The sequence below is a fragment of the Kryptolebias marmoratus genome, linkage group LG8 (assembly GCF_001649575.2).
Source record: "Kryptolebias marmoratus isolate JLee-2015 linkage group LG8, ASM164957v2, whole genome shotgun sequence".
In the NCBI taxonomy this organism is placed as follows: domain Eukaryota; kingdom Metazoa; phylum Chordata; class Actinopteri; order Cyprinodontiformes; family Rivulidae; genus Kryptolebias; species Kryptolebias marmoratus.
Window position 1 is genome coordinate 6,877,068 of NC_051437.1, and position 10,408 is coordinate 6,887,475.

The 10,408-nt window shown below is 45.0% G+C and overlaps 2 protein-coding genes across 2 annotated transcripts; one reads left to right on the plus strand and one right to left on the minus strand.

Moving 5' to 3' along the window:
* The first annotated feature begins 327 nt into the window (after positions 1-327).
* pink1 (PTEN induced kinase 1) lies at positions 328-5,823 on the plus strand. Its single transcript, XM_017419185.3, has 8 exons — positions 328-790; positions 1,164-1,442; positions 1,559-1,662; positions 1,762-1,944; positions 2,142-2,305; positions 2,404-2,531; positions 4,046-4,276; positions 4,445-5,823. Exons 1-8 carry the CDS (start codon positions 434-436, stop codon positions 4,727-4,729), a joined length of 1,731 nt encoding a protein of 576 aa, XP_017274674.1. The 5' UTR covers positions 328-433; the 3' UTR covers positions 4,730-5,823.
* A 268-nt stretch (positions 5,824-6,091) lies between these two features.
* LOC108237630 (tubulin alpha-1B chain-like) lies at positions 6,092-9,920 on the minus strand. Its single transcript, XM_017419187.3, has 4 exons — positions 9,763-9,920; positions 7,515-7,737; positions 7,281-7,429; positions 6,092-7,197 (listed from the first exon to the last, which is right to left on the minus strand). Exons 1-4 carry the CDS (start codon positions 9,763-9,765, stop codon positions 6,217-6,219), a joined length of 1,356 nt encoding a protein of 451 aa, XP_017274676.1. The 5' UTR covers positions 9,766-9,920; the 3' UTR covers positions 6,092-6,216.
* Positions 9,921-10,408: the final 488 nt, after the last annotated feature.

Here is a 10,408-nt window from a genome sequence, read left to right on the forward strand (position 1 = left end):
AATAATGTAACATTTCATATGTGCTGATTTATTGGGCCTTTTCTGAATGGCCCTCCTCTGAGGTGGCCAGAAAGCAGAAGTCAAAGCTCGACAAGAAGAGTTAATGTCTGTGACATTAACCAGGTTTTCTCAAGTCACTATGATGGTCCACAACAAGAGCTCCAGGATCTCATAGTTATAGCCTCTATTAGTGTTAGGAACCCACAAAATGGTCTTACAAAGTTCTCAAAATAAAATTTTCACGTTGTTGCACTTTTGAACGCTAGATGTCGCCAAAGATCTCAATAACTCATTAATGACGATCTTTCGCGCATGCTCAGTGGTGTTGTTTTGTTTACCTTAAGGTCCTTACTTCTGTCTGCTGAAAGTTAGAGGCTGACCTACAGAGGTCGGGTCAAAAACAACACCTCTAGCCACCTGTTTAGGGCACATTATGTCTGTGAAACACGCCATTAGCCGAGGGCTGGAGTTGGGCCGCTCCTTCTTTCAGCTGGGTCTCCTAAAATCAGGTGGACGGGTCGTAGCGAAGCTCCGAGCTGAGCGTTTCCGTGTAGGCCCGTCGGTCCGCACCGTTCAGCCTCAGGCTTTCCTGCCGTCCCGGTACCGCTATTACCGCACCTCTCTGAGGGGCCTGGCAGCTCAACTCCAGTCGGGCGGCTTTAGGAGGAGGTTCTCCGGCGGGTCCCCGCGGAACAGGGCCGTGTTTTTGGCGTTTGGCCTCGGTGTGGGACTTATCGAGCAGCAGCTTGAGGATGACAGACGGAGCGCGGCAACATGCCAGGAAATACAGGTAGGAAGTTTCCACTAAGTAAAAATGGAGGTCCAGGTCTACTTGGGTAAAACTGCTAGTAAAAACGGTCACTTTTTGTCACAGACATGCTTTTGTTAATTATTCAACCTGTTTTCTTCCACTTGCTGTCTGATGAAAATTCAATAGTTTCTTTTGTTGTTGTTTTTTACTCTTACACGTTTAACTTAAATAACCTTTTTTGCACCACATTATGTCATTCTCCTTTATGTTGCTGTTATGGATGTTGTGGGATGATGACACGTTTTTGTTAGGCTTTAAAAGCATGAAGTTGCATACATCTTGTTGTTAGGTTCAGCCAACTTAGGTGTAACTCACTTCATGTGTCTCAAATGTGGTTTCTCTCTGTCTGCAGGCAGTGTTCAGGAAGAAAAAGTTTCATAGCCCTCTTAAACCATTCACTTCTTCTGGCTATAAACTGGAAGATTACATTATAGGGAACCAGATTGGTAAGGGCTCAAACGCAGCTGTGTACGAAGCCACAGCTCGGTTTGCCCAGCCAAAGGAGAGGGAAGAAGTGAGCTCGCCCGTGCAGGTAAAAGTCGACGAAGAAAAGATCCAGGAGGTGCGATCGCCAGCATGTTGCTCTCTAAGAAACTTCCCCTTGGCTATCAAGATGTTGTGGAACTTCGGGGTGAGCTGTCTGTGTCTGTACCACATGCAGGTCCAGAAATGAAACAAAACTAAGCTTAAAAATGTCACAAACTTGTTTTTGTTTTTTTTCTTTTTCGTTATGTGATTTGTTTGCAGGCAGGGTCTTCAAGTGAGGCGATATTAAAGTCCATGTCTCAGGAGCTGGTACCTGCTGGCCCTCTTGCATTGAAACAAGAAAAAGAACAGATTACTCTGGACGGGTAAATGTGTTGTCTTGCGATTCTCGTCGTTCCGTCCTGTTGTACGGATCTGAGCACAGCAAACACGTTGACGGGTTCCTGTGGTCTTTTTACGTGCAGCTATTTTGGAATCCTGCCCAAAAGAGTCTCAGCTCACCCCAACGTGATCAGAGTGTACCGAGCTTTCACGGCAGATGTGCCGTTGCTGCCAGGTGCCCAGGAGGAGTATCCAGATGTTCTGCCAGCCAGGCTCAACCCCGCTGGGCTGGGCAACAATCGCACTCTGTTCTTGGTCATGAAAAAGTAAGCCCTAACATCTTTCACCTCTGAGTCCTAGATTATAAAGTTGTTTGTTGTTATTTTTTTGTAAATTAGTGTCAGTAGCGTTCTTTTAAGAGGAGCATCCCTTAAAACAATACAAGCTTTTCTTGTTTGCGTTGTTTCTCATTAGCGACACAGACAGATGCATCACTGACAACCTGTCATTTTCGGTTCCATAGTTACCCCTGTTCGCTGCAACAGTACCTGCAAGAATCGGCACCCAGTCCCAGGCATGGCTCCCTGATGGTGCTGCAGCTCCTGGAGGGAGTGGACCATCTGTGCAGGCAGGGTGTCGCTCACAGGGATCTCAAATCAGACAACGTGCTGCTGGAGTTCGACTCGGGTACCAGATTTAGACACACGTCTTAATTCTGTTGGCACGCATGTTTCTCTCAGTTGTACTAAACTGATTTTGTTTGTCTTCTTTTTTTTTTTTTGCAGATGGTTGCCCCCGTTTAGTAATCACTGACTTTGGCTGCTCTTTGACTCAGAGTGACTCGAGCTTACAGCTACCCTTCAACAGCATGTGGGTCAGCAGAGGAGGGAATGCCTCACTTATGGCTCCTGAGGTATGCCTGAATAGTTTTTATGACACTTTAGAGTAAATTCTTGCACTCATTTAAATGTCAATAATGAAGCAGATTTAGCTGCAGAGTCATGTGGCTATACATGCACAAATTATTTACAACTCCAGTTCCAAAAGAGTTGGGATGTTGGTTGAAATCTATAAAAAACAATGCAGTGACATGTAAATCTCATAAACCCATATTTTATTCACAACGGAACATAATCAACACAGCAAACATTGAAACCAAAACATTGTACCATTGATTTGGGGGAGGAAGGTCATTTTAAATCTTATGGCAGCAACACATCTCAGCTGTTGGGACAGTGGAAATAAAGGCTGTTTAAAAAAAGTGGTATGAATAAGAAATGGCTGGAGGAGCATTTTGCAATCAATTAGGTTATTGGCAACAGGTCAGTTAGAGGACTGGGTGTAATAAGAGGATTTTAGAGAGGCTGAATCTCTTAGAAGCAGAGATGGGCAGAGGTTCACCAGTCTGCAAAAAACTGTCTAAAATTAGTGGAACAATTTCAGAATAATGATCCTCAGTAGAAAATTGCAAAGACTTGAATATTCCATCATCTACAGTTCATAATATCATGAAAAGCTTTCAAGAACCTGCAGAAATCTCTGAGTTCGGACAAGATTGAAAGTCAATACTGGATAGCCGGGATCGTCAGGTCCTCAGGGGCTGCTGCATTAAAACCAGGTCTGATTCTGTTCTGGACATCCCTGCATGGACTCAGGAGGACTTCCATAAATCATTATCTGTAAACACAGTTCACCGTGCCATCCACAAATGCTGCTTAACCCCTACATCACTAACGGCTCCTGTATCGAGGGCAGCAGCACTTCTGCCAAAAATATTCAAAACTAGGCCCAGGGACTAACGAGTTAAAGCTCTATCATGCAAAGAAGTAGCCATATGTGAACACCATCCAGAAACGCTGCCATCTTCTCTGAGCTGAAGCTCATTTAAAATGGACTGAAGCAAAGTGGAAAACTGTTCCGTGGTCAAACAAATCCAAATTAGAAATTCCTTTTGGAAACCACAGATGCCATGTCCTCCTTGGTAAAGTGGAGAGGGACCTTCTAACCTGTAATCGGCAACAAATGTTCTAAAACCTTAACAGTGGTAAACATGGCCCTGTTCTAACATATTTTTTTAGATGAGTTGCTGAGTTTCAACATTTAATGTTTACTATGCTCCATTGTGAATAATTATGGATTTATGAGACTTGCAAAGCACTGCGTTCTGTTTTTTTATTTACATTTTACACAACATCCCAGATTCTTTGGATTTGGGGTGGTAAATTGTTTATGTGAAGAATATTTATTCCATTGTTTCTAAAAGTCACCTCCTAGGTTGTGAAAAAGTGGAAGCTTGTTTTATTTCTGTTTTCAAAATTGTTTAAATGTAAAAAAAGAAGTCATTGCGCAGGGAAAAAAAAAGAAAACAGACTGATTATACCAACTCGCACGTGTTGCCATCATTTCTCATGTTATTTCTGCTGTCAGGTGGCCACCGCAGCTCCAGGAGTCAGGGTAGTGATTGACTACAGCAAGGCGGATGCCTGGGCTGTGGGGGCCATCTCCTACGAGATATTTGGACAGCAGAACCCCTTCTATCGAGCCGTAGGACTGCAGAGCACCACCTACCAGGAGAAGCAGCTCCCTCCCCTGCCTTCCGAAGTTCCAGCTGACGTGCAGCTGGTGATCCGGTTACTTCTCAGGAGGAACCCTGACAAGGTGAGGTATATGTTAGGACACGGTTCAGTCTGTGGCTGTGATTCAAAGCTGATCTCCTACATTTGACCGTAGCATTTTAACTCTTGTTTTTAGTTTAAAAAGAGGAATACGTCTCGTTTTGTGTTCTAAAATGAACCCTTTACTGATACCATTGATCTTCCTCTGCAGCGCCCCAGTGCTCGTGTCGCTGCTAACATGCTGCACCTCAGCATCTGGGGTCGGAGGGCTTTGGCCAGTCAGGACAGTGCTGGCATGAGGAAGCTGGCTGATTGGCTGCTGTGCCAGTCTGCTGTGGTTCTTCTGAAGGGCTTCGGCGGATCCGGTGGAAACGGGGTGAAGGCAGAGCTTCAGAGGAGCTTTTTGTCCAGCTTGGAGCTGGAGGACCTGCGTGCTGCTGTGGGCTTCCTCTTTTACGGGCGAGAACAGCGCCACGCCTGTATTCTGTCTGCGTAGATCCAGTCAGACACGTAACTCAGGGCACGCCATGTTAATGCTTTTTGAGTTTAAAGGTAAATCTCTCTGTCATAGTCAGATATCTGCTGTGGATTTATTGTGTTTGCAGTAACACTTAATGGCTTAATAAGTGAACAGACAATTTTTAAATACTATCAGTTTGTGGACTTATTGCGAATTATCAGATATTATTCACCCTTCAGTACGTATCCTCCTCCAAAATCCTGGCTACCTAATGCTGATGTGCATGCCCAGTTTTGTGTATTTGTTTTACTCAGTATCACGACAGTATCAAAGGGAGCTCAGAGCTGTGCTCTTTATAGAACATGCTGTTTATTTAATGTTTGCTCTGCGTTTTGGACTTACCTAGAAAGCCCTCACTTCCCAGTTTAGTTGTTTGTCGGTTCCAAACAAAGTAGTCGATAATGAAATGTAAAAATGGCTACTGGTAATTCTGTGCTAAGAGCAGATATTTCGAAAGCTCTGATGCACTTTTTAAATATTTGCCAGGCAAATCCCCACACTGACTGTGTTTATTTTTTACAGGAATTCTGTAGAGGATTTGATCATTTTGAAGGAGATTTTAAATGAAAATGATCTAGCTCTACCGTGTAGGGTGACAAGACAATTAATTAAGATAATGCAGGGATCACACCTAATATGCCCGTTCCACAGCTTGTTTCCGGACTCGGTAAAAGGGTGAATCCCTCTCCTCTACTCATGTGTCTCTGCATGCTTATTGAAAACATCCCAATACTTGTGTTGTAATTAGGATTATGCAGAATAGCAGATGCCGTTTTCCTGTTTGCACTTTATGTCCACGTTTGCACTTTCTCAGAACGATGGTTGTGGTGTCCCCATGTTAGGATGCTAGCTTTAACTAAATTGAACAGAGACTTAATCTTTTATGCATTTCAGTTCACTAGAAATACTAGTCTAAGTCTTCAACATTGTTCTTTAAAACCAAATTCTGAAGTGTTTAAGGCTGCAAATTGAGGAGCTGTCCGTTTGGTCTGATACACTAAAGATTGGGAGAAATATTTTGGAAATGTGTATGTAATTTTGTGTTTCAGAATAAAAGCTTATAAAAGAAGCATGTCTATCTGGATGTTTTGTCCATGTTTTCAGTGAACACACTTTTTTCCCCCTCAAAGATTCGAAGTTTGTAGTTTGAAGTCATGCAAAGGCATTTTTTTTCTTATTATTATTATTATTTCTTAAATAACACGAGTACCATAAAAAGTTCCTATAGAATTTTCACAGGGATTTGGATTATCAGAAATCAGCTTTGCATGACCTGAAATTTTTAGTCTGGTAAATAACAATAACAAGTAAGATTTTTAAAATAGCACAGAAACAACGTTGCATTAGGTGAACTTTATTTGTTACAGATCCATATTGACACAAAGTTGTTTTTCAGTTGAACAGATTTATTGGGTTTAATTTAAGAGCAAGGTTTAGGAGTTTAACTCAGCTCTGCACTTATTTTAGTACTCTTCTCCTTCCTCCTCTCCCTCGCCTTCAATGGAGTCGACTCCGACCTCTTCATAATCCTTCTCCAGAGCTGCCATGTCCTCCCTGGCCTCGGAGAACTCCCCCTCCTCCATTCCCTCTCCTACGTACCAGTGGACGAAGGCCCTCTTGGCGTACATCAGGTCAAACTTGTGGTCGAGTCGAGCCCAGGCCTCTGCAATGGCGGTGGTGTTGCTCAGCATGCACACGGCCCTCTGGACCTTGGCCAGGTCTCCACCAGGGACCACGGTGGGCGGCTGGTAGTTGATGCCAACCTTGAAACCGGTGGGACACCAGTCCACAAACTGGATGGTGCGTTTGGTTTTGATGGTGGCGATGGCAGCGTTGACATCTTTGGGCACCACATCACCACGGAACAGCAGGCAGCAGGCCATGTATTTACCGTGGCGTGGGTCGCATTTCACCATCTGATTGGCCGGCTCGAAGCAGGCGTTTGTGATCTCAGCCACTGAGAGCTGCTCGTGGTAAGCCTTCTCAGCTGAGATGACTGGGGCGTAGGTGGCCAGAGGGAAGTGGATACGGGGATATGGCACCAAGTTGGTCTGGAACTCCGTCAGATCAACATTCAGGGCGCCATCGAAACGCAGAGAAGCAGTGATGGAGGACACGATCTGGCTGATGAGCCTGTTCAGGTTGGTGTAGGTGGGGCGCTCGATGTCGAGGTTTCTACGACAGATGTCATAGATGGCCTCGTTGTCCACCATGAAGGCACAGTCAGAGTGCTCCAGGGTGGTGTGGGTGGTCAGGATGGAGTTGTAGGGCTCCACCACTGCAGTGGACACCTGGGGAGCTGGGTAGATGGAGAACTCCAGCTTGGACTTCTTGCCGTAGTCCACAGACAGGCGTTCCATCAGCAGGGAGGTGAAACCAGAACCAGTACCTCCACCAAAGCTGTGGAAGACCAGGAAGCCCTGAAGACCGGTGCACTGGTCGGCCTGAGGACACAGATGGACACCAGTGTTATACGTAGTTGGTTGAGTTAGTTTACCGTCCCTTGTATGTTGTGAAATTGACCCACCAGTTTGCGGATCCTGTCCAGAACCAGGTCAATGATCTCTTTCCCAATGGTGTAGTGTCCACGAGCATAGTTGTTGGCAGCATCCTCCTTACCAGTGATCAGCTGCTCAGGGTGGAACAGCTGGCGGTAGGTTCCTGTGCGCACCTCATCTGAGGAGACAGATTCAATCCAAGGAGAATGATTCGACTGGATCAAATAAAGATAGAACTAGAATACCAATATTTCAGAGTTTACCAATGACAGTGGGCTCCAGGTCCACAAACACAGCTCTGGGGACGTGCTTCCCAGCTCCAGTCTCGCTGAAGAAGGTGTTGAAAGAATCGTCTCCTCCACCAATGGCTTTGTCACTGGGCATCTGTCCATCAGGCTGGATCCCATGTTCCAGGCAGTAGAGTTCCCAGCAGGCATTGCCAATTTGGACACCAGCCTGACCAACGTGGATGGAGATACACTCACGCTTGGATAAAAAGACAGAAAGTTTGGATTAAATTTTGAAAAAGAAAAAATGTCAAAGTTTTTTTTAAATTGGCAGCTCCCACAGCAGATCATCTGCCTCCATCTCACCCCATCGCAGCACTCTCCTCAGTTAAACCAACCATCAACGTGTCCTCCTTCACTACATCCACAATCCTTCTCTGTGGTCTTCCTTTTATCCTCCTCCCTTGCAGCTCCATCAACATCATTTGTTCAGCATATCCACCATCTCTCCTCTGCACACGTTCAAACCACCTCAGCTTTGTTTCTCTAACTTTACCTGAGCCGTCCTGATAGACCCATTTCCAATCCTGTCCATTTTGATCCCTCCCAATGAAACTTTTCAACATCTTCCTCTCTGCCACCTCCAGGTCCACCTCCTGTCGTTTTGCTAGTGCCACCATCCCCAAACGATCCACCATCGCAGGTCTCAGTACCATCTTGCAAACTTTCCTTTCACTTTCGCAGCTATCCTTCTGTCACAAACCACTCCTCCCTGCCTTTGCGCTCATCTTCATCCCAAGTAAATTCAACTAATCTGCCTACTCCATGCAGCTTCACCATCACACCTGTCTGCCTCTCATTCACCTGCGCCTTGCGTACCTCGACCTCCCCAGGCTCCCTTCCACCTGCTCCCCACTCTCACTACAGTCCATGTGGACGGACTCCGGCCTGACCTCACCTGCCAACCTGTTCATCGCCACCACAAACAAGAAGAGGCTCAGAGCTGATTCCTGATGTAATCTCAACGCAACCTTGAACCCATCTGTCTCTCCTACTGCACATCTCACCACGCTCTCGCTTTCCTTGTACAAGTCCTGCCCATACTTTGCACCATAGCTGACCTCCCCATACAGTACCAACATTCCTCTCTTGCCACCCTTTAATATGCTTTCTCCAGATTCACAAAGACCGTGTAACTTCTGACCTTCTTCATACTTCTCCATTAACATTTCTAACATCCATGGTCACTGATCACCACCTGGCTTCGACAACTCTTTCCTATATATTCGTAGTGTTGCTCATCGACTTTATCCCACTATAGGTACTAAAGCTTTGCACATCCTCTTAGTTCTTGAAAATTGGTACCAGTACACGTCTTCTCCATTTCTCATGCATCCTCTCACTCTCCAGGATTGTGTTAAACAATCTGGGTGAAAAAAGTCTCTCCTCTGCATCACCGCACCTCCACAGGTTCAACATTCAGAAGCAGTTCATTTCAAATATTAGTCAAAGAAAATAGAGATTTTTTTTAAATGAACCGCTTCGAGCGAACCTGCTCTGCTTTTTAGAAAAAGAAAAGCGTTTAAAAAACACATCACCACGTTTTTGATCAAAATAAAAATCTGTTTGAGTGTTTTACTGTACAGAGGGACCATTTCGTGGTGCGACATGGAACTGCCTAGTGCTCACAGGATTACTGTGGAGACAGGATTATCTAGGTCAGACATGTTGCAGTGTGCTGGCTTTTGCGAAAGCAGCATTCAGAAGCTCCTCAGATTGCCTGCAATTACCTGTCCTCTTTGTCAGATCTAAATATTTCTGTTACAAAATATAATATTAATGTTGACTTATATAAATAAAAAAACCCATTTATGTAACACGGGATTCATTTTAAAATATGAGGCACATCATTGCCACATTTTGCCAACATAAATGCTGCATTGGTGTCAAAGATTTAGGCTGAAAAACTGGTAATGAAAAAATTTGGAACCATGAGGTCAGATAAAGAAAAAAAAATTAAATGCATGCACAAAGAGGCGTGGACGTTCAGCAGAAAATATGCTTTGATTCGAAATGCATTGCAATATAAATGAAGTGCAAACCAAACACATTTTTGAGGGGCCAAAGCATTTATTCTCACATCTAAAATATTTGCATTTTCATAGGATAAATGGGCAATATCAACAACAAGAGCAACGAAGGAGAAAGATTACCTACTTTTATTAGGCGTTTTAGAGCAACAATTCAAGCGTTTAAAATGAAAAAAAAATTAAGTCGTGCTTACCATATTGGCTTGTCGGTATTATGTAATGTAAAGAGACAGGTCCTGAGGAGACTGGCTCTGGGTGCTGGCTGTGTGCACTGACTGACTGACTGGCGACTGAGCGGGTTACGCGCAGCTCGCGCCCTTAAGGAGGACAGGCGGGGGCGCGCAGAACGAAAACTGTCCTCCGAATGACGCAGTAACCATTTACCGTACAACACCCCCCGGGCTGCGATTCACAACGAGCCATTCGTGGGAGATGTGACACAGCTCGTTCCTGGGGAAGAAATAACATGCAACCAATGCAAAAACGTTGGTTGCATGACGGCAGCTTCGTGTAAAGCCAGGCTGCATATTTTAATGAGCCTTTTACGGTGGCCGACAGGTGCCAACGCGCAGCAAATGGCGGCACTCGCTGCAGTATGGGGTTACTTTTGTGCCACCAAGTTGAGCGCGCAGTGACACTGATTTGAGAGTACAGACCGCTCAACTCTGACAAACCGCTCGCTCGCTCTGCTCTCTCTGCGCTCGCAACCCAAAGTTGTATGTAAATGAGCCACGCCACCAGCCAATCACAGACTGGCCTCTTTCGTCTTCTTCTTTGTAGAGTTTTATGGCGGTTGGCAAAAAACAGTAAGGTTGCATTACCGCCACCTACTGGTATGGA